Here is a 23,812-nt window from a genome sequence, read left to right as displayed (position 1 = left end):
ATAAAAGTGAATAAAAGTGTATCATTCACTGCCAAATATGAAGCTTGGAAGAGCCAGGACATTTTTTAATATAACTCCTATTATATTCGTCTGAAAGAAGAATGTCATATACACCTAGGATGTGAGTAAATCATGGGTCAATTTTCATTTAAATTTCATCTGAACGCTGCTCGTCGAATAGAGACGTTACCTGGACGTGGATGCGGACGGTTTCTCTTTGGCGCTGACGGGACGGAAGCCGCTGCTCTCCTGAACCTCCTGTTTCTGCCGCTCTTCTGTGAAGGTGAAGAAGACCGAGGTTAAAATGGCGTTTCTGAGACAGAATCACAGTGAATAATCACACTGACCTAAAGCTCGCTGACTTCTCTCGATAGCCGTCCGCCTCGTCTGCTCAAACATGGCCTCCAGGTCAAAGGTTCGAGCTTTCTTTCCTGAGAGCCAAAGAAATATTACAAGTGATCATGTGACTGACACACACACACACACACACACTCCTGCTTCTGTGACGTCTGAGGTGAAACACTCACCGAATCCAGCGAAGCCCATGACTGACGAGATGTCTGCATCGTTACTGGAGTCACCTGTCAATCACAGAAAACAATACAATGCATTCATATCTAGAGGAATTCATATTTTATTTTGAATGATGAATTATTTATGAGTGGCAAAAATCTATAAAACACAAATTAATTAAATAAAAAAACAAATAGTTATATTTTTTAAAGTTAAAATTTGAGTTTCAATTTATAAAGATTATTACAGTATTTGTTTATTTATTTTAAACTATGAATAATGTGTGGGTTTTAGGCAACAGTTATTAAATAATATTAAAAATAATCTATAGGGGAAATTATTGTGTCATTTTTGATTATCTACTATTTAAATTGTTGCATAATTTCTATTATTAAATTTATTTTAAAAAATGTATTGATTTATTTTGAATTTATGGCTAGCAGGCAAAATGTATAAAACAATGACAAATATTGATAATAATCTAAAGGCAAAATATGATTTTCATTTTAGATGTTCTATTATTATAACAACATAATTTTTACTATTACCTTATCAAAAATAACTTCAGGGTATATTTGTTTACTTCGAATGAGGAATATGTGTGGGTGGGAGGCAAAAATTCAGAAAATAAAAAATGATTAATAATAATCTAAAGAGGGGAAAATTAGAGTTTCATTTTGGAATTTCTATTGCTTGCTATTATTACTTTTCTATAAATAAATATAAAGCTGGTGTATGTATTTAAAGCGATGAATAATTCATGGGTGATAAGCAAAAAATTAACAACATAAAGCCGGTTAAATAATATGAATAGTTTCTATTATTATAGCATTATATCGAGTGTTTGGTGTTAATAGTATATCTAGGGCACTTTGTTTAATGAATACCATAGTGCTACCATGGTAAAAGCCCAACCAACGAAATATTGCAAATATATTCACTCATAAGGCAGTCAATGAGCGACAGAAATGAACGCTAAATGCTCGTATGACTGAATTATTAATAAATAATGTTCAAATCACATGTGCCTGAGGAGCCTCAGATGATCATAACAGCTGCTCTGACAGTATCTGACTTCATTAAACCATCACAGCTTTCAGAAAAAACACTGTCCTGCAGTTCAAACACATTCATCTCACTTAGAAGAGAGAAATACTTTATAAAACACGTATAAAACACACAAACTTACCAGAAGCACTGCTCCGATCAGCCATGACAATAATAACGGTCACTTCCGGGACGCCAGAAGTCAAAATAAAAGTCCCTTCTGAAGTCCTCGATTACTTTTGAGAAATGTTTATCTCGAAGCTTTTAGTGAGTATTTGTTCACACGGAATAAAATTAATAAAATTATGACTAGAAATAAATAATTAGAAATTGATAAATAATTTGACCATAATCAACGTTTTTCCTGTTTTTCTTTACTTTGTACCTTGTATTTAAACAAAATCCATTGTTATTTATGAAGCTGATAATATAAATACACGATTGTATTACAACTAATCTGAAAACGAAATGCTTTCTTTATTCTCCGAATAATAAGGTAATATATTCACACAACTTTCAATCTTAGTAATGTATTCGTACATTTTGAGATTAACAATAACCAAATCATGTTTCTTGTTAGTTTGTTAACTCATGCTAACAACAAACTGAACCTTATTGTAAAGGGTTTAATATCAAACAATAATATCTCTTCACAGAAATTGTGCTTGACAATATTTCAGCTCAGGTCTCATTTTTAATGACATGAATGTGAATAATAATTGGGAAAATATGAGATATTCCGTTTCACAGTATTTTATTAAAGGATTGTCAAATAAACAAATCTTAGAAATGCAATAAGACAAATTCAACCATAAATTACACTAACCCATTCATTAGCATTACTCAGTGGATTAGTTATGAACTAACAATGAGCATATACAGCAGTTATTAATCTTTAGTTCATAAAATACAATTAGGTGGGGAGTTTGGGGCGTGGATACTTTTGATTTAAAAATGTATTATCAAAAGTTGAAATTAAAATGTTGTAGTATTAGTTTGGAAATGAAACCTTATTGTACAGTTTTACCCCAAATGTCCAGTGTGTTGTAGTTTGTGGAGAGCTCTGCGTTCTGTCAGGCGTCCAGAAGGAAACCAACAACGCACCTGTGAGAAATTCTTGTTTATTCCGCACAAATCTGTGCCGACAGCTTACTCAAACAGTCAAGACACAAATGATACACACACACAAATACCACAATCCTTCACAGTCAACAGCTGCACAACATCTGGAGGTCCTGTGTGAAACATCTCCTCAGTTCAGCTCGTCCTCGTCCTCGGCCACGATCCTCTCGATGGCGGCCCAGTCCAGTTTGCTCAGAACACTACCGGTGCCCTGAGAGAAACAGTCCAGATCCAGATCTCGCAGATGATCCACGTTCATGAACGATTCATCGGCCTGGAGGAATAAAACAGTCACAGTATCATGTTGTACTATTAGCCAGCGGATTGAGAAAGATGCTTGCTGATGTTTTTAAAATTATTTAAATTAAATGTAACATTATTTATAACTAGGGCTGTGCAAAAATTAATTGCAATTAATCGCATCCAAAATAAAAGTCTGTGTTTACATAATGTTGGTGAGCTTCTATATCCTGATCCTCCAACAGAGGAATCCTGAAGTCATCGTCTCGTTCCTCCACGTGCGTCCGCTCTTTCTCTTTCACTACTCTCGGTTTTGCTGTAGATGTGTGGAACCCATTTTTCATCACTACAGAAGAACAAACGAGAATATATGTGCATATATCCCTGCATAAATCGAGATTACGCCGTAGCCGTGCAGACATATTTTGTATGTTTTGTTTATTGTGTATATTTACCAGTGGTGGAGGAAGTACTGAATCTCAGTACTTAAGTAAAAGTACAAATAACCAGATAAATATTTACTTTAGTAAAAGTAGAAGTAACACAATGACAACCATACTTAAGTAAAAAGTACCTGATTTTAAATGTACTTTAAGTATTAAAAGTAAAAGTACTTGCATAACAATTGATTCTCTTAATGACTATTTTCTAATGATTAATAAAACATTTAATTCTAACTCATTCAACCTAATACTCCTATAATGATGATCTATAATGATGGAAAAAAATTGTTGTCACCATTTCTGAAACAAGCTTGCAATTAGGCAACATAAACCATGCTTAACCTTACTATATGTTAATAGTTTGGCGGTAAACACGATTAATTTATGGTGTAATTCTGAACCTCTTGGCTTGCCATAATCCTGACCAAACGTATATTACACACGGTGTGTTTCCTACGCACGTAAAAACAAATTTTTGCTTATAAATTGCACGATAAACACACTGCGTGCGAGACGCATTTAGTTGATGTATCTATGGCAACCAAACGTCACTGGAGAGACAAACGTGCAACGAACGGACGGTCAGATTACATTTTGGCAGGGAAAAACTGATCAGAAAATGTAACCGAAGTTGTAGAAATGTAGTGGAGTAGAAAGTAGAATAATTGCTGCAAAATGTAACGAAGTAAAAGTAAAAAGTATGCACTATTTATTTTACTTAAGTAAAGATACGTGAAAAATGTACTTAAGTAAAGTAACAAACTATTTGTACATCGTTACATTCCACCACTGATATTTACACATACATACAGTCAAACCAAAATGTATTCAGACACCTTCACCATCTCTCACACCATCAGTTTATCCGCTATAGTTTAGATAATGGTGATAAACATGAGCAGAACTCAGTGGATATTCGACTGGTTCTGTTGGACTCTCACACATGAATTATGTTGAATATCTGTTCAATTGAACTCCACAATTAGATAATACCAGTTTAGCTCAACCAGTGACCAAGCAATGCTTCATGTTGTTCAGTGTGTGTGTAAAAAGAGCAGAAAACACACTTCAGCAAAACATCATCAGCTCAAAGTGGAGGAATCATATTTGGTCCCACATTATCACTGTTAGTCACTGTATGAAGAATATTTGGCTATAATACGTCACAGTTTACTTGAACTATAGTGTCCTGCACACACTAGTAAACAAATATCACAAATGATATCTGGTGTCTGAATAATTTTTGGTTTGACTGTATTTAAGTCTAATTTATACTCGTCTATGAACCTCATTCTGCTATTTTTTCACAAACACATTCAGAAACCGCATACTCTGATGAGCGGTCTTCGTCCCTTGTCTGCTTCTCAGGTCGGACAGCATCCCGCGCCGAGTGACCTGGGATAGTCGATCGCCTGGAAGATCAGTGGCTGCGTGAGAAACGTGAGATTGAACGTTTTTAAAACGATCACGATCAGCATTAATAAATGAAATCAGTCCATTATCCGACATGGACCTGGTCTGTGCAGCCCGAGCCTCTGGTTTAGCGAGCCGTGGGCTTTTCCCTGAAGCACAACAGTCTTTCCCAGAGAAGATGCCGAGCGTCTGTGTGGGCCGCTCTGGCTCTTGGGAATCCTCTTGTTTTTCCCAGAGGCTTGACTTCTGCTCCTGAAACACAGGGAAGGATATTACGCGTGATTTGTGATCCGTCTCCAAAACACAGAGCTGCCAAAAGGTTCCTGTAAAGATGCGCCACTAATTGACAGACGGAACAGTAAAACAAGTTTATTTATATTTGCATTTGCATTTATCCAAAGCGACTCACAAACGAGAGCAATAGAAGCATTTAACCCCTTAGCGGTCACCCCCTTTTTGAGAATGGGGTTAAAATGCACTATTCACACTTAAATGGTTGTAATTCAAGATATACCCAAGTTTGGTCTTGTTTTAAAGGAAACACTCAGCAGATTATTGCTGAAGTGAAAACACTTCAAAAAATGAAAGTATGAAACAGTTATGCAAGTTTAAATTTACAGTAAATCAAATATACTGTACAATATATTTTTATTTTATATAAAATATACATTTTACAAAAAAATGTTTTACTCTAAAATTACTATAAAATCAAAGCCTCAAAGTTTAAAGTTGATATCACAAAAATTGAAGTTCCCATGAGATTTTGTTTAGGCGTAGTACCAAAAATAGCCACCGGGTGCCATTGAATTCCATTGAATTTATAGTAGTTGTATATACATTCTGCCTTAACAAATAATACATTTCTGTCCAAATATCAGTTCTGTCACAAAATTTGGGATCTTGAGACTCAGACCTTTCTGATAATATGCGTTTTGTCAAGATTAGAAAAGGTTTTGATCATAAATATACACACACATATATTATGTAAAGACAAACTTTTATTTTGGATGCGATTAATCACAATTAGTCTTTGCATAGCCCTAATTATAATATATATATAAATATATAAAACCCGATTGGGTGGGTGGGCTTGTTCGACCAGTTTGACGCTGGGAGAATGAAGGGACATGTTTTTAAATTGACCAAATGAAGTTTATGTATGTATCGCAGGCAGGGTGGACATATAATTACTTGACATGTTTTATATCAGTGACTTCTTAAGTCGGCTGTGTACGCACTTTGTTTTGTGCCATTATTTTCTATTGAAGTCTATGGCAACTGTAGTTAGTTCTCACGTAAAAAGGGGCGGGGCCGAAATTGACAGTTAAGTTCCCGGATGTGCCGGGATGTGAAGTACGGATAGAGTGTTAATGGATCAAGTGTTGCCGAAAACGATGCGTCTTCAGCCGTTTCTTGAAAAAGGCTACTGTATATAGCTCATTTCATACGGTATGGTAATTCAAAGTGCTTTACACTGAAAGGAATTAAAATAATCGCAAAATAAACGCAAGGAAAATTAAAACAGTTATAAACGGAATTAATTAAAAGAGCTAAAAAGATGATACAGTTATAAAAGGAACTAAAAGAGTAAAAAAAAAAAAGGATACATAGATAAACTTCTCAAACGTCTCATTTCCCAGCTCCCAGTTTGACTCTGGGATTTCCCCATGGTGATCACACAGACGGCACTGACCTGAGCGTGTCGTGGGGGATTGTGGGAAGGTTCAGTGGTGTGGTGAGCAGGTCAGTGATCAGACTGTAGGCGTCACGAGCTCTCCGTTCATGATGCTCCTGAAGAACCGTCCTGAGAACAGGGGAAATATGTGGATCGGGACGCGACCCAATCAGATTCATTTCAACTTCCTTTGATTGTCATTGCATGTATTATACAATAAAAATTAAGGATTGCTAATCAATTTCATTGTATAATACGTGCACTGGCAATAAAAGGAATTGAAATTGTCCCAATGCACATGCTTATGCACTATTTTATGTAAGAAATTAGCTCACGGGTGACTTTTCACACGATTCAGCACTAGCCAGCACCAGCACTAGCCTCTCGTTCCTTATTGCTTTTATAAAACGGTTACCACACCAACACAAATATTGTGTTATAATAAAGTAAATAAAGGCTCATGGGACCTTATTTGGGGAAAAAAATATGCATGGTAGTCAATGGTGAGAGACAACTTCTCTTTTCATTCCCTCTGATCTGTGCCCTGAATTACACAAATGATGTTTGTCAATTTAAAAGATAATTATGAAAGTCGCAGTTTGTCATAAAACAGAAGAGTAACATTTTAGCATTACGGTTCCCTCGCTCTAAAGTAAGTCTATGGGATTTTTGAATGGGTTTTTGCTAAATAAGGTCTGTGGTGAACAAAGCCTCTAAATATTTACACGTTTTGATCTATGACATAAAACACACAGTTATAGCCTGCTTGTGTTTTTTAAACTTTATTGTGTCTGCCTATGGTTTTTAAACATTATATAGGCTTCAAAATGTATAAATTTTGGATTAACTTGTAAAGATTATCTTGATAGACAAAACGTGTAAGGGTCATAACCCTTTGTTAAACACAGATCTTATTTTTTACGATTTTCCAAAAGTCTATGGGGGAAATGCATTGCTTTTCGACCGAGGGAACCCATTCGCCGCTAGCGTCCAAGTTGTCCTACAAAGTGACGTCATCACTTCGGCACTCTTTTGACTACCATACAATATTTTTCAGAAATAAGGTCCCATGGTGGTCGACCGGAAGGGGAGGGACTTAGGCTCTCTGTAAAGTATAAATACACTGAAAATTCCCCAAATATAAAGTTTACTTAAACCCTGAAAAACCCTGAAAAAACAAAGTGTTCCTGCATTCAACAGTCGCAGCTTTAATGATGTAGTGGAAGGGGCAGAGCTATCAGACTCCCACATTGGATGACTAAATAACCGTATAAATTCATACACAAGTGAGTCATTCTGGACACATCTAATGTTAGTCCAACATGCGTGACACATAATCATACCTGTCTCTTTCTTCTTTGCTTCTCTTGCTGGTTGCCAGATCTACAGAGGTTGGATTCTGAAACGGAGGTGAATAATTCAGAAAAGTTATCAAGAGTTATTGTGCAAACTTTACATAATAGACTTCAAAACATATGGAGAAAAGCTAGAGATTGTCCAGATCCAAACGCAAAGTGAATGGAAATAATGATTCATCTGTAGTTTGTTCAGTATAGAACTAAAGATGTGTAGAATATTTGTGAATTACTTTTTTCCAAGAAAATATTAATGTTAATATAACGTCTGACTCATAAAGACATTACATATATTATGTAATAATGTAATGTAATATCTATATAACATTATTATTTACAAATTATTGTTATTTACATATGATAGGTTTGTGCCTAATAATGTTTCTTGATCATCAGATCCTCATATTAGAGTGATTTCTGAAGGATCATGTGACACTGAAGACTGGGGTAATGATGCTGAACATTCAGGAATAAATTACACTTTACAATTTGCATAGAAAACACATTTTTTAACTATATTTCACTTTTTAAAGTATTTTTGATCAAATGAATGCAGCTTTGGGGAGCAGAAGAGACTTCTTTCAAAAACATAATAAAAAAAAAATCTTTCCAACCCCAAATTTTTGAATGATGATTTTATTGATTTTGAATGTTAGTCATTTTATATATATATATATATATATATATATATACACACACACACATATATATATATATACACACACACACAGTGCCGGAGAGAATTATTTGGTATGAATGAATGCATTTGGTATGAATGAAATACCCTTTTGGTATGAATGAATGAAATGAATCTGCATTGTTAATCTCACCCAATGTGTTTTGGAGAAAAACATTTATTTCATAATGTGATTTTCCTCCCACTTTCAATTCTTTTACTTCAATAAAAGGTTAGATTTTTTTTTTTTTTTTTTATAAAATATCAAAAGGATAAACAATGCAGATTAATTTTTTTACAGCCATCTTTGATCATATTTACCAAGGGGGCAAATAATTCTCACCAGCTCTGTATAAATATATATAAAATTACTAACATTCAAAATCAATAATACTCAATCAATAATGCAAATAATACATCATGGTTCATGGTTAATCCAACAGAAATAAAGCTTTGCATGAAGTACAGATTGTGAGAAGAGTCAAACTGAAGCGTCTCACGTGTGTGAGAGGAGAGACGAAGGGTCTGCGCTCGCTCGCTCTCTTCTCTTCTCTCTGTTTCCGGTATTCCATCAGTCGTTCTCTCTGTTTCCTCCTCATCCACATCCTCAGATCCCTGCGCTCCTCCTCCATCATGGCCCCGCTCGCACTGACCTCCGACCTGCCGCCCACCACACATAAACACACCAATCAAATCAATCAGTAAACATGTCACACATCCCACACTAATCCACTTAATCCCACACAATCATAACAGAGATCATTTACATTGAGATTGATACATTCATCAATCAGACACTTTTATCCAAACAGGGGAAGTAAAAAAAAATAAATAATAAATGTGTGTATATATATTAGGGCTGTGCAAAAATTAATTGCGATTAAAAGTAAAATAAAAGTCTCTGTTTACATAATATATTTGTGTGTGCTGTAGATAATTATTTTGTATATATATAAATACCTATGCATGCATGTATATATTTAAGAATTATTTGCGCTTAAATTCTGTATATATATATATAAATACAAAATCTATATTATATAAATATAAAAATTTTATATATGAATAACAAATTTTCTTAAATATATACATGCATGTGTGTGTGTGTATTTATATATACAAAATAATTATATACAGCACACACAAATATATTATGTAAACACAGACTTTTATTTTGGATGCGATTAATCGCAATTAATTTTTGCACAGCCCTAATGTATGTATATATATATATATATATATATATATATATATATATATATATATATATATATATATATATAATTATTATTATTATTTTATATAACTATTATATATAATATTACATTAAAAATAAATTTAAATGCTGATCCTAATAATGCTAGAAATAATTTCTTATATATTTATAAAATAAATTATTTCATGTAGTTACAAAGGCAGCATTTTGTTTAGTTTTAGTTGAAGTACTAAAATGACTAAAACTAAAATAATAGTGAATAGAAACTATATATAAATATTTAAAAATAATTACACAAAAAAACTATAAAATTAACTAAACTTAAAAATAAAATGCTAAACATAAAAATAAAAACTAATTCAAAATATTAATAAAAACTATAAATGGCATGTTAATGATCCTAAAATAACATTGCATCTGAGTAAAAACTGCTTATGAAAAACTCAACCGTTATCTGATGAAATAAACTTTAACACAATAATAGGACACTAGGGAAAGAAACATATGCTCAAACTAATATCCAAACTGTAGAGTATCCTGATTCCCGAGTCGCACCTGCTCAGGGCCGGCGCTGCGGGCCGGGACAGGTCCAGTGCGGATCGGGATAGCGCCCCGTCCCGGATCAACTCACTCAAGATGTCCTCCACGTCACTGAGGCCGCTCACACCGAGAGTCTCCTCTCCACTGATCACAGGGAGGAAAAGAAGGATAATCAGAGGAACACACGCAGACGTCACCGGCGAACGCTGAAACTCTTAAATACTGTCAGGCTAACTCACTTCCCAGCATCCTCAAGCAGAGACTCAGGCAGACCTGCAGGGAGACAGCCGACAACACAGGCGTCCATGACGGCAGCTGCAGGTGTAGCTGTGTGTGTGTGTGTGTGTGTGTGTGTGTGTCTCACCTTGATCGGTATCTTGTTTACGCAGCTCTGGTTTCACTGGAAAACAACAAGATCATGTTAAACAGGAAGCTGAACCACACAGTGAACATGAGTGTGTGCGACTGGATTAACACACACAGTGATCAGTGAACAACCATTACACAAAAACAACAAAAATATCAAATAAAATATTTAAAATATTTAAAATAAATATATAAAATATATAAAATATTTACAGGCTGCTGTATCTGTTCATTCCATAACTGCCAACAGCTTAAATTATTATCATTATTATTAAAGGCACACCGTGTAATTTTTTGGCCAAAAGAGTTGACGCATAGTTATTTTAAATGATTCCTCAGGCCAATATACAGCGCTTGACACCATCAGCGTCACCATCATCAGTCATGTGACCTGGAGAATCCCTGGAGAACGTATCGCTTTACGACCGTCACGTGACCACAGGCTCGGAAGAGTCAAGGAAAAGAAAACGAGAAACCGACCGCGTCAAGAGTCTCACTCGGTCAGGCTTTCACTTAAAATAGGATAAGAATGAGCATCAAACAGAATTAACCCCGCGCGCGCAACTCTTAAAGGGGCCACGCCTTATTTCCACTCTCATATACACATATATACCCATACTCTAGAGGTCGCTGTTTGACAAACACGGAATTCCTACATAGTGTACCTTTAAATGCCATCCTATTGTGTTGTTGGCAGCAAGATTCGATGAAAAATGAACATGCTGTATCTGGATTTTTTATTTCTAGAATATATTCACATCATTAAAACTGCACCGTAATGTCACAACATTGTCGTCCTCTGGGCGCTGGCTAGGCCAATGTACCACACAAGTCTTGTACATGACCATTCAGCACATAGTTATAGACGTCTAAAGATTTATGTGCCCTCAGTTTCTCTACTGGATAGGTGTAGAAGTCAGGCCACTCAACCGGAGGTAGCGTTAGCGTTAATCCTGTCAGATCGTCCATCCACTGACAGCGCGTACAGTACGGGTCGGCCAATCTGCTTCAATCCGTTAAAATCAACTTTTGCAAATAACAATCGCGGTCCTGGACACTGAGTGACCTTGCACTTTAAGATAAAGTCAGATGTTCTCCAGTCATTGTTAAAAAACAAGCTAACAAAACTAGCAAACTAGTTAGTGAAGCGGCCAGAGGGATCGTTCTGCCTCCACCTAAGCTCCGCCCACAAAAAACATCACCATGTTTACCAACTGAAAAAGGGTCTACACGGTAATTTCTCTATTGTGCGACAGAGAGTCGCGTGATATGACACAATCGTTAGCCTATTTTTACAAAAACGGCTTCTACGGCAGGGGTTTTCAAACTTTTTGTGTGTGTGGACCACTATTTGTAATCAAGATTTTTCACGGACCACCTCATAATACACATATTACATATTATATTATGTATTACAAATTATAATGAGGTTCATTTGAACAACAGGCTTATTTCCATAGCAATGGAGTATGAAATCTATACAGCAATAAGAACAGTTGGATATAGTCAGCATTTCAAAACCTTTAGCGATTTTAGGGAATTATTAATATTAATATTAAGAGTTAATATTAGAGTCTACAAAAAGTAGACTTGAGAACATATTTGCTTCTGCTCTATAACGTTACACATTTAAAAGAAAACACAGTAGGCCTAACGTTATTCCAGGTTGAAAATAAAGTTGTCAAAAGGAAAAGCTATTGGAGTCTATTTGCCAGCCCGATATGAACGTAATATCCTCCTTTGTCACCCTCCACATCTTTCCCTTCCTCTTTGTTTCGTCTGTCTAATATAGACCTATATTAAAAACAAACAACTAAATAAATGCTCTCCTAACCTGTTGCTATTCACCGATCCGGTGTTGTGGTTCTGACGACACGGAGCTTGAACGTCACGGCCGAGCGCCACAATTTTAGTAATCACACAATGTAATTTACATTTTATATAAATATAGGCCTACATATTCTTTTTACTTTTTAATGGGAATTTATTGGTAAAATATTTCATTTTTTATTTTGCCTTTTCACGGACCACCTGCAGTACCCTCACGGACCACTAGTGGTCCGCGGACCACAGTTTGGGAATCGCTCTACGGGACCATAACGTATACAAAGTAACAGAGCTTTTTATACATTGTCGTGTTTCTTTAGAAATAAACAATGGACAAATGGAGTCTTTAAACGCCTCAGATGAAAAGTTATTCGCTGTCAAAGTGACGCCAAAATGAATGGGAGTCAATGGCTAGGCTTGCTAGCCGATGGCAGAGTAGAGATGATGATGTACCTTCAGGAGAAGAGCGCTCCTGATGGACTGAACATCGGCTCGATACAGAGGACGACAGAAACTCCTCATCTTCTCTGTCCGGGTCGAACCGCTGCGCTGAAGGGCAGCAACTCCTCGCTGTAGAAACACACACACACACACACACACACACACACACGTGTTCAATGGGCTTGTGTATTTTCTCTATATAAAGCGACTAACGCTTTCTAACCTTCCCGTGTGACTCTGAGCGCGCTGGAGAGAGGCTTCTTCACGGAGGAGCTCTGGGCCTCGACACGCTTCACCAGCTGAAGGACAACAGGACACAACAGTCGTCAGTGGTAGTTAACAGATATGAATGCGCTTCAGTGAATAATAGATGATAAATATAGGTGATATACTTTACACATTATATTATAGTTTAGTTGTAGCAAACGAGACATGCACAAAATTGCTTAGATTAAATACATAAACGATAATAATAATAATAATTAAAGCTGCAAGCAGCATTTATCGGTGTTCAAGCAGTTCAGATCTTTAAGGCATTTAAGCACAAAAGCATCAAAAGACATTAAGTTGTGTGTAGCAAGCATGATTTATCATATTATACTACATTTCAGTGTGATATTACATAATTAACCATGTTCCAATATGATTTATCATAATTTACCATGTTAAAATATGATTTACTACAGTTTAGTTCACACACTTCAGGATCAAAGTCATTTTTTACTAAATGTGGTTGTAAATGTTAAAAGATTGAATTGATAAAGTTATACTATGAATTATAGTTGAGTATTGTGAAAAAAAAAATAATCTAAACAGCAGCGGGCAGTAAAACACCACTCATTGGCCACCTATAATCCGATCCTCACGAAACTTTGCAGAGAAACTTTGGTTGCTGTAGCGCCACCTATGGGCCAATCGGGCTCATACTCTGATAGCTTCTCCATACGGTTTGAGCTGCACGATGCGTTTTAGGGGATTTTTTTTCTTCTTTCTAGCAAATACAATAGGTTTTCAGCACTTCGTGCTTGAACACCTAATAATGAGAGACCTTTTTGACGATTATAGCGCCACCTATGATCCGATCCTCACGAAGCTTTGCATGCTTCCTAACCATGTTAGGATACATATGCTCATCGATTTTTGTGACGTTGTGACTTTTTTGGGGGGGATTTACGGGCTTTTGACTTAATTTTGCCACAGACCACTATCTAAATGACCCTGTTACAGCCAACCAAATGCAAAATTTCAACTTTTTTTTCAATAATTATTGATCTAGAGAGTCCAGAGAATAGGCCTAGACTGGTTTGGTCCCGATTGGGCCAAAAAACCAGGGACTAGTTCGCAAAAGTGGGTCTTGGACAAAAAACGAAATAACCCCTTTTTTTTTGTGGATGGAAATTCGAGATATACATCTTGTCCGTCTTGAGCCAGGGATTACAGTGGTGTAAAAACATTGAAGCTAAGTCAAACGGTCTAGGAGTTATGAGCAATTTAGTACTTTTGGTTGCTGTAGCGCCACCTATGGGCCAATCGGGCTCATACTCGGATAGCTTCTCCACACGGTTTGAGCTGCACGATGCGTTTTAGGGGATTTTTTTTTTCTTTCTAGCAAATAGGTTTTCAGCACTTCGTGCTTGAACGTCTAATAATATACTATAAAAAAGATGGCTCAGTCTGTTGTTTTGTTGGTTGTGTTCCCCAGCACATGTGGTTGGTGTCTCACCAGTCTGGTGTTGGCGAACTCTCTGTCCATGTGATCTGCGATGCTCTGCAGTCTGAGCAGCTGCGAGTCCATCTCTGAGAGCCGAGCTGAGATCTGACTCCTGGACATCAGCGCTCGCTCCAGACCAGGCCTGTTCACGGCCTTCAGCACGCTCAGAGTCACGGGGTCTCCGCCCAGCACAGCTTCAGGAGACACACACACACCTGCAGGGAATAGTTTGGATCAGTGTTGATTTCGTTGACGTATACATTTTTATAACTAAAGATAGCTTTCCTATAGCTCAAACAGTAGAGCGTTGGATTCGTTCAAGAATTGAGATCATGGGTTCGATTCCCAGGGAAAGCAAGAGCTGATAAGAATGTAAATCGCTTTGGATAAAAGCCATTTATTTGATCATAAATTAAGTAATATCGTGAAATATCATTATATGTTAAAACAAATGTTTTCTGTTCTAATGTCTTGTTATATGCAATTTATTCCTGTAACGCAAGGCTGAATTTTCATAACATTTTATGATTTGAATGATTTCAGAAGGATCATGTGACACTGAAGACTGGAGTAATGATGATAAATTCAGCTTTGATCTCAGGAATAAATTGCACTTTACTAGATATTCATATAGAAAACAGCTGATTTACATTACAATAATATTTCACTATTTTTACAGCATTTTGTAACAAATAAATGCATCCTCATGGTGAGTAAAAGAGACTTCTATATAAACTTCTGACTGCCAATGTGTTTAGTTATTGCTAATTTAATTTCATAAGTTTTATTTGCTATATCGAAACTGTCTTAAACATATATTTATATGTAATTTGTGTTAACTGATAAAGCATATACTGTACCTTGAAGGCATTGTATTGTATTTTATGAAAAACATTCACCTCTACTAAATAGTAAACAAAACCGAATTTGTCTGGTTTATGCCCTAACCAAACTTGGTTGATGAAAAGCTTCTAATTAAATCATTAAAAATGTAAAATTAGCATAAAAAACAACAACAATAGTACCTATTTGATTACCTGCATGGCATGTGACCATTAACTGGCATCAGAGAATTAATTATTATTGAAATATTAACTTGTATTTCAGGTCAAAGTAAAGTTTTACTTCTCCCCACTCCATTTCAAGCATAAGTGTGAACATTATACATTATTATTATCATTATTGTGTATCATTTCTGTTGTTACACTATTTGCTTGAAATAAATAAATAAATAAATAATAAAGGGGTTTGGAGGACAAAAATGTTTGGGAATCCCTTCCCTAAAAGACAGTGTACCTGGAATCTCTCCAATCGGATTCTCAGTAAAGTGCTCAGTGTTGTTGGGGGCGGAGTTTAAGGCAGGTTTAGGGGAAGAGGCGGGGTTTACGACAGAAGCTGCTTGTAGGTGGAGCTCAGCAGACGACGGGGGAAAAAACGAAGGCAGACTCTGAAGAAGAGAGTCGTCTGTCAGATCGATCACATTAATAAACCTCCGGCCCTCAGGATTCTACAATACAAGAACAACACAGAGAGAATTACTCATAAAAAACCCTCAAACTGTCAAATATTATTTGATGAGATGATGGTCTGATGTCTTTGAGTGCAGCATTCCCCTACGAGATCTGCGTTCGACTCTGCAAGGCTTCTGGTCTCCGGCTGCTCTGAGGAGTTATCTTTAGAGAAGCGAAGATTCAAGAACACATCTGGAGGAACAACTGGAGCCACATCTAGCAGCCCGCCTTCAGCTGCGACAGCAGTACACAAATAATGACATCATCATCATCATCATCATCATCATCAACTTTATTTCCAGACCATTCAGAAGGCACAGACATAACATGCAACATACATAAAACGGATGCATACTGTATACAAAACATAACAAAAGTATAAAAAAAATAATAATAATAATAAAAAACTACAATACGGCAATTATATATATATATATATATATATATATATTTAAAATATAAAATAATAATAATGATGAGATGTGTGTAATGATGGTTTTTTATGAGCATTTCCTATCATATATTTTTTCTGGTTATAAAATTGTACTTTTTGCATTTCCCAGAAAAACACCCAATATAATAATAATAATGATAATTATCTGGTAAATTATGCTAAATACTATATTTTCCCCATTTTTTATACAAAACTAAATATGCATTTAAAATATATATTAATATTAATAAATGGTAAATGGTAAAAAAAAATGTATTTACCATTTAATAAATACAAAATCTTAATAAATACTATAATGGTATATATATATATATATACAGTAGGCCTGTTGCAATTAAAGAATTGATTGCCTGATCATTGAGATAATTGTGCAGTTTCAAATTTATTTAAATCACAATCATTTTTGGGATTATTTTCACAATGTTCTGCCACTGATTCTTTTTATCTTCCAATGATGTTCATGAACATTTACTGGATATATTTGTTTTTGCTATTTTTGCCATGAAATAGTATTTTGCGTAATTTCCCAGACAAAAAGTACATACAATAATGCTAAATGCTAATATTTTCCAAGTTTTTTTGTCACTGATTTTTTTTTCCTTCAGTAGACCATCTTTGTTGATTTTTTCCTACTAGATTTGCTTATGGTGCTCAAGTAAAAAAATAAAAATAAAAAATCACATGGATCAAAAATGTAAACCAAGCATCATTTTGCAATTTATCATTTCATAAAAAAGGCAAATTTGATTTGAATCTGCTGTGTCTCAAATGCTCATTTTGGACCCTGCATGTGTGGATTCAACAAAGAGCTGAGGATCACATTCCTGTCATGAACTTACGAGCAGACGGCATGCTGGGAGGAGACTGAGGCTGGTCAGAAACATCTGGATCTGTGATGGAGCGAAGCAGTTCTGGAGGAAACCAAAGCAGAACTTACATTAGCAAAGTTAAAGGGGTCATCGGATGCAAAATTCACTTTTATATTGTGTTTGCATATAAATGTGTCTTTGCAGTGTGTGGACACAACCACCATAAAATGAAAAAAAAAAAAAATCCATTCACTCCTTTTTTTAAATCCTCAAAAAGCCAAAACACTCTCAATAAACAGGCCGTTTGGATTTTCTGAGCAGTATGATGTCATAATGCCTAAGCTCCGCCCACGACCACTGATGGACTGTCAGGGGGTAAAAGGGTTTTTAACCAAAGTATGTTACAAACTTTACATGAAGACCCCAAACCATCAAATCAGCTTGTGGAAAATGGGCGTCCGATGCCCCCTTTAAAGTGTGCGATATGCGGATGAGCGATCAGAGCGCATACCGGTGTCGGTGTTTGTACAGGCGTCCTGGATCTCAGGCGGTCTCTTCTGTGTGGAGGCGAACGCATGAAGCTCAGCCGAGGTGACGTACGCCTGATCCAACAACGCCAGGCCACTCGACTCACACTCAACGCCTGCAGCGCAAACACACATTTACTGACCGATGAACTTTACAGCAGAACTGACTTCATCTCAACAATGGAGGACTTAATATTTAATATAGATATTATGTCATAAAAACGAAAATAAAAAATGTTGTCTTGATAAAGTTGAAATTGAAGGACTTAAATTACTAAAACTGTAATAAAAATTAATTAAAACTATGTTTTACAAATGACAAACACATAAAATTACAAAAAGTAAAACTGTAATAAAATTAATTAAAACTAAATAAAAATTTTTTTTAAAAATGATAAAAACACTAAACACTAAAATTACTAAAACTGTAATAAAATGACTTAATTAAAAAAAATTATAGAAAAACACAAAAACACAATTACTAAAACTGTATTAAAATATTTTTAAATGAAAAAGACAAAATGCACAGCACAATTACTAAAATTAAAAATTTAATAAAAAAAATTAAAACTAAAAACAAATATTACAAAAAAATTACAAAAATGACAAAAACACAAAATTATTCTTTTATATTCTTCACAAAATTATAGTTAAACTGAAAGTAAAACTGCAAATATAAATATTAGATAAACAAATGAAAACTTAAATGTTGTCCTGGCAATTGACTGAAATAAAATAATTTTTAATTAAAGTAATAAAATTACAAAAAAATCTAAAATAAATAAAAAAACATTTATACTAATAAATACAAAATATGAATAAATGCTATAATGGTATATAAATAATACTAAAGAAATCACCTAAAGGAATGGTGTGTGGGTCGCTGTGATCGGGCACTTCTTCTGCAGGCTGCACACATGAGCAAACAGAGAAACAGTCCAGGTCACATCTTTATTAAAGCAAGAGTTTAACAAAAATACATAAATACAGTTTTGAGACGCACGTACCTCATCTGGAGGAATGATGGAGTCCTCCGGTCTGAACGTGACTCCAATCCGGCCCTCCTTGTTTTTCTCCTCTCTCCTCTTCCGCCTAAATGAGACATAATATTAGACAGAAAACACAAATCTGCAACAACAACAAAAAAAAAATCATCATTTGTCACATGATTTGACTAGGGCTGGGCACAAAAAAAAATTGCCATTAATAGTTTTTTTATTTTATTTATGTGGTCGATTCAAAATCCATTCTCAAAGGCCATGAATTGATTTTTTTCGAATCAGATTGAGAGCTTGCGAATCGACTTGTGAGCTTGCGAATCAAATTGAAAGCTTTCGAATGGAACAGAGAGCTTTGAATCGAATTGGGAGCTTGAAAATCAAATTGAGAGCTTGCGAATCGAATTGAGAGCTTTGAATCGAGAGCTTGCGAAGAGAAACAGCTTGCGAATCGAGAGCTTGCGAATCAAACCGAGAACTTGCGAATCGAGAGCTTGCGAATCAAATCGAGAACTTGCGAATCGAGAGCTTCGAATCAAATCGAGAACTTGCGAATCGAGAGCTTGCGAATCGAATAGAGAGTCTGTGAATCAAATCGAGAGCTTGCGAATCGAGAGCTTGCGAATCAAATCGAGAACTTGCGAATCGAGAGCTTGCGAAGAGAAACAGCTTGCGAATCGAGAGCTTGCGAATCAAATCGAGAACTTGCGAATCGAGAGCTTGCGAATCGAACAGAGAGTCTGTGAATCAAATTGAGAGCTTGTGAATCAAATAGGAACATCTGAATGGAAGCGCAGCCCAAGGTTTGGGCACACAGCACAATGACCTCTTGTTGGATGGGCTGGTCGTCGTGAGCTTGTTCTCCGGGACGGGGTGTGTGTTTAAGAGTTGTAGTTGGGTGTGTTTGCCGTTGGTCCACTTCAACAGCTCCTCCAGTGGGATGAGACGAGGAGTCCGTAAAGGAGCTGAGACCAACCGCACATCCTACAAGACAAACACACCGATTATCTTCACCTGCTGCCACATGAGTAACGTGACGAGTAAAGTGACGAGTAAAGTGACGAGTAAAGGGACGAGTAAAGGGGCGAGTAAAGGGGCGAGTAAAGGGATGAGTAAAGTGATGAGTAAAGGGATGAGTATAGGGACGAGTAAAGTGACGAGTAAAGGGATGAGTAAAGGGATGAGTAAAGGGGCGAGTAAAGGGATGAGTAAAGGAATGAGTAAAGTGATGAGTAAAGGGACGAGTAAAGCGATGAGTAAAGGAATGAGTAAAGTGACGAGTAAAGTGACGAGTAAAGGGACGAGTAAAGGGATGAGTAAAGTGATGAGTAAAGGGACGAGTAAAGCGATGAGTAAAGGAATGAGTAAAGTGACGAGTAAAGTGACGAGTAAAGGGACGAGTAAAGGGATGAGTAAAGTGATGAGTAAAGGGACGAGTAAAGCGATGAGTAAAGGAATGAGTAAAGTGACGAGTAAAGTGACGAGTAAAGGGACGAGTAAAGGGATGAGTAAAGTGATGAGTAAAGGAATGAGTAAAGTGACGAGTAAAGTGACGAGTAAAGGGACGAGTAAAGGGATGAGTAAAGTGATGAGTAAAGGGACGAGTAAAGCGATGAGTAAAGGAATGAGTAAAGTGACGAGTAAAGGAATGAGTAAAGCGATGAGTAAAGGGACGAGTAAAGCGATGAGTAAAGTGATGAGTAAAGGGATGAGTAAAGTGATGAGTAAAGTGATGAGTAAAGTGACGAGTAAAGGAATGAGTAAAGCGATGAGTAAAGGGATGAGTAAAGGGATGAGTAAAGTGACGAGTATAGGAATGAGTAAAGCGATGAGTAAAGGGACGAGTAAAGCGATGAGTAAAGTGATGAGTAAAGGGATGAGTAAAGTGGTGAGTAAAGTGACGAGTAAAGGGACGAGTAAAGTGACGAGTAAAGTGACGAGTAAATGTGGTTATTGCTCACGGTGAAAAGTAAAGTAGAAAGACAAACTAAATGTAAACTCACAGCGGCGGGTGGATCCGGATCTCTGTGCAGAAGCGGAATTCTGGGATAGCGGCCCGTGGCTGTGACGCCCAGACTGGGTTTTGGCAAGGTGCATTGTGGGATACGTGGCAATGTCACAGTTCTCTGGGTCTCTGGGTGAAACCGCAGAAGAGGAAGAGCAACAGATCTGTGAGGACGGAGAGATTCCTGTGTGTGTGTGTTATAGCGGTGTGATTCGGCTCGGGTCCGGTTACGATCCTCAGCCCTCGGGACAGATGAGGGATCGGGACCCCAGGAATCCTTCACAGGAGGAAGAGGAGGAGATCTCTGAGATGGGTTTAGCTGGAGGAGTCTGAGGCCGTGTGGTTTTGGAGGTTCAGAAACAGCATTAAATGCCGAGTGAGGATTGGCTGTGGTGAGAAGCCCGTGTGACGTCGGGATGAAGCTCCGGCCGGGAGATTGACCGTTCTCTGGCCAGCCTGAGCGAATGGTCAACTGATGAATTTCCTGTGAGAGATTCAAGAACATGAGAAAAAAAAAGATTTTGAACCATTTTTTCCAGCTAAAGAACGATAAAAGCACTGACAGCCAATCAGAATCCATTCTGCTTTAAAGAGCTCCAGCACCAGACAAACCTGCAGTCCATGTGGAGAATGAACAGTGTAATCGGCAGTGTTGGGTAAGTTACTCTAAAAAAGTAATTAATTACTAGTTACCAATTACCTCTTCAACAGTGTAATTAGATTACTGTACTAATTACTCTCTCTAAAAAGTATTTAATTACTTTTAATTACTAATTACTTTCAAAATCCCATATCAATCTCAACCAGCTGAATAATAGAAGGATAGACATGAATCTGTTTTAATTCTTTCAAACAAATACTATAAAATTGCATGAATTATCCTTAAACTGACCAAGGTGGAGAAGGTTACATTATAAAAACATACTTTTTAGCATCAGACAATACATTTTGATGTTAAACCCACTATTGTTTTATGTCTGATCTCTTATTATTTTACAATAATTCATACAAATTTGTACGAGTGCGGTCGTACGATTTAGACACCTTATAAAATGCATACGAATGTACGCTGTGAGATCGGATTGATCTATACACAGTACTTACCTCAATTACATCAGAAGTAACTGTAATTAAATTACAGATAAATGAAGAGTAATCCCTTACTTTACATTTTCAAGGGAAAAGTCATTAAATTACAGTAACTAATTACTTAGTAATTAGTTACACCCAACACTGGTAATCATTCATCCAATATGGTTACTATTATAGTTATCTTTATAGTTATTGTTCTTGGTGTGAATGGGCTTTAAGAGTACCACGCTAGCTGAGGCCCCAATCAAATCCATTTTATTTTTTCCCAAATTCTGTATTATTTATTTATTTATTTATGACTCCATTTTAATGTTTATATGATATTTTAGTAAACAAAAAGCATGTCTAATTACTGAACTCATGAAACATACAATTTAACAAAAATTAAGATTTATGATTTAAAATTATAATTTTGTGAAATTTGTATATATATATTTTATAGCATTAAAAAAAACTGTTAAAAAATGTGAGGTTAGTAAGATTTTTTTTTAATCTTCTGCTCACCAAGGCTGCATTTATTTGCTCAAAAATACAGTAAAAACAGTGAAATATAATTCCAATGTGAATATCTAGTAAAGTGTAATTTATTCCTGAATGTTCAGCACAGTCTTCAGTGATCCTTCAGAAATCACTCTAATATGAGGATCTGATGATCAAGAAACATTTATGATTATTATCAGTGTTGAAAACAGTCGCGCTGCTTCATATTTCTATGGAAACTGATCTATTTTATTTTTCAGGATTCTTTGGTGGTTCAAAATAACAACATTTATTAGAAATAGAATATTTTGACACAGTCGTTCTCTGTCACTTTTGATCAGTTTAATGCATCCTTGCTGAATAAAAATATAATTTTTCTAAAAGCATAAATATCCTACTGAACCCAGTCTACATGACCGTTGACTGATAGTGTAAATGATACATATAATTACCAATATTACCCGAGTTTTGAGGGTAACATTTGGATTCAGAGCCGAGCCAGAATTCACGTTCACAGGATGTTGGTCATGATTAACCCTCTCAGGCCTGGTAGCTCGTGTTGGGAGGTTGGTATCATCACATGTAGTGTGCTGGGCATTATGGGTAGGAGAGATGTGCTGAGGCGGTATGGCAGTGGTCTGAGGCACATTCACATTAGACTGGTGCATGCTGGGTTGAGACAGCGGCAGGTTTCCGAAGGACGCGCCGACGACCTGCATGAGGCTCATGAAGTTGATCTGCTGCAGCTGAAACACAAGGGAACTGTTAGACTTTGTAACTTTGTTATTTAGTATTCATCTCTGCTTGCAATTTGTGTGTTTGTTCTTATTTTATTACTAAATGTTCACTTGTTTTTAATAATGTTTGAACTTTATATGTTAGGCTAGTAGTTTTTGATGTGGTAACGAAAACGTCAAGAGAGCTTTAAGTAATGCTGTAGTACTTGAGTCCGATCTCGAGACTTTTTTTTTAGTGCAGTGCATTATGGGTATTCTCAAGCCATTGAGCATATATCAGTTATTGCAGTGCGTTGTGTGATTGAATGCGTTCACTATGGTTTTGAACACCGGTACAAATGACTGTCCCTTTAAATAGCGCCCTATTTAAGGGTATGTGGGGCGATTTCAGACGCAGCCGTGGTGTCCAAGCCGAGGTTTTCCAGCATTTGATTGACAGGGCAAGTCTTGAAGCTGAAACGCACCTGCACTAGCCTGAATAACTCGTCGTGGATCAGCTGTCTGACAGGGTCTGGTGGTGTTTGGGCTTCGCTGTGAGGAGGATGACCTCTGATATGTGTGTCCGTCGGTTCGTTTACATGCTGAACACTGACGGATGCAGAAACCTCAGGTCT

The 23,812-nt window shown here is 36.4% G+C and overlaps 2 protein-coding genes across 4 annotated transcripts in view; both read right to left on the bottom strand.

Moving 5' to 3' along the window:
• The window catches only part of wdr70 (WD repeat domain 70), an 83,214-nt gene extending 81,447 nt beyond the window's left edge, over positions 1 to 1,767 (bottom strand). For both annotated transcript variants that reach the window (XM_089126326.1, XM_089126327.1), the window contains exons 1-4: positions 1,703 to 1,767; positions 528 to 581; positions 348 to 431; positions 191 to 275 (exon numbers count right to left, since the gene is read on the bottom strand). In XM_089126326.1, the coding sequence (XP_088982452.1) occupies positions 191 to 275; positions 348 to 431; positions 528 to 581; positions 1,703 to 1,727 (248 nt within the window). In that variant the 5' untranslated portion in view covers positions 1,728 to 1,767. The remainder of the gene's footprint in view (positions 1 to 190; positions 276 to 347; positions 432 to 527; positions 582 to 1,702) is intronic.
• Positions 1,768 to 2,297: 530 nt separating this feature from the next.
• Positions 2,298 to 23,812, bottom strand: part of cplane1 (ciliogenesis and planar polarity effector 1) — a 55,818-nt gene continuing 34,303 nt past the window's right edge. Inside the window, exons 32-54 of one of the 2 annotated variants that reach the window (XM_089126093.1) lie at positions 23,663 to 23,810; positions 22,923 to 23,207; positions 20,888 to 21,373; positions 19,711 to 19,868; positions 18,894 to 18,978; positions 18,747 to 18,795; positions 17,871 to 18,002; positions 17,390 to 17,461; positions 16,203 to 16,330; positions 15,882 to 16,092; positions 14,598 to 14,800; positions 13,098 to 13,173; positions 12,887 to 13,003; positions 10,605 to 10,640; positions 10,480 to 10,513; positions 10,256 to 10,384; positions 8,985 to 9,144; positions 7,797 to 7,852; positions 6,472 to 6,582; positions 4,879 to 5,030; positions 4,697 to 4,792; positions 3,129 to 3,268; positions 2,298 to 2,956 (exon numbers count right to left, since the gene is read on the bottom strand). In XM_089126093.1, coding sequence (XP_088982219.1) covers positions 2,813 to 2,956; positions 3,129 to 3,268; positions 4,697 to 4,792; positions 4,879 to 5,030; positions 6,472 to 6,582; positions 7,797 to 7,852; positions 8,985 to 9,144; positions 10,256 to 10,384; positions 10,480 to 10,513; positions 10,605 to 10,640; positions 12,887 to 13,003; positions 13,098 to 13,173; positions 14,598 to 14,800; positions 15,882 to 16,092; positions 16,203 to 16,330; positions 17,390 to 17,461; positions 17,871 to 18,002; positions 18,747 to 18,795; positions 18,894 to 18,978; positions 19,711 to 19,868; positions 20,888 to 21,373; positions 22,923 to 23,207; positions 23,663 to 23,810 — 3,208 coding nt within the window. In that variant the 3' untranslated portion in view covers positions 2,298 to 2,812. The remainder of the gene's footprint in view (positions 2,957 to 3,128; positions 3,269 to 4,696; positions 4,793 to 4,878; positions 5,031 to 6,471; positions 6,583 to 7,796; positions 7,853 to 8,984; positions 9,145 to 10,255; positions 10,385 to 10,479; positions 10,514 to 10,604; positions 10,641 to 12,886; positions 13,004 to 13,097; positions 13,174 to 14,597; positions 14,801 to 15,881; positions 16,093 to 16,202; positions 16,331 to 17,389; positions 17,462 to 17,870; positions 18,003 to 18,746; positions 18,796 to 18,893; positions 18,979 to 19,710; positions 19,869 to 20,887; positions 21,374 to 22,922; positions 23,208 to 23,662; positions 23,811 to 23,812) is intronic. The other variant, XM_089126092.1, reaches the window with a different exon arrangement.

This window comes from Pimephales promelas, chromosome 23 (genome assembly GCF_988280905.1).
Source record: "Pimephales promelas chromosome 23, fPimPro1.hap1.1, whole genome shotgun sequence".
NCBI classification, from domain to species: Eukaryota; Metazoa; Chordata; class Actinopteri; order Cypriniformes; family Leuciscidae; genus Pimephales; species Pimephales promelas.
This window is presented reverse-complemented; position numbering and strand designations above follow the sequence as displayed.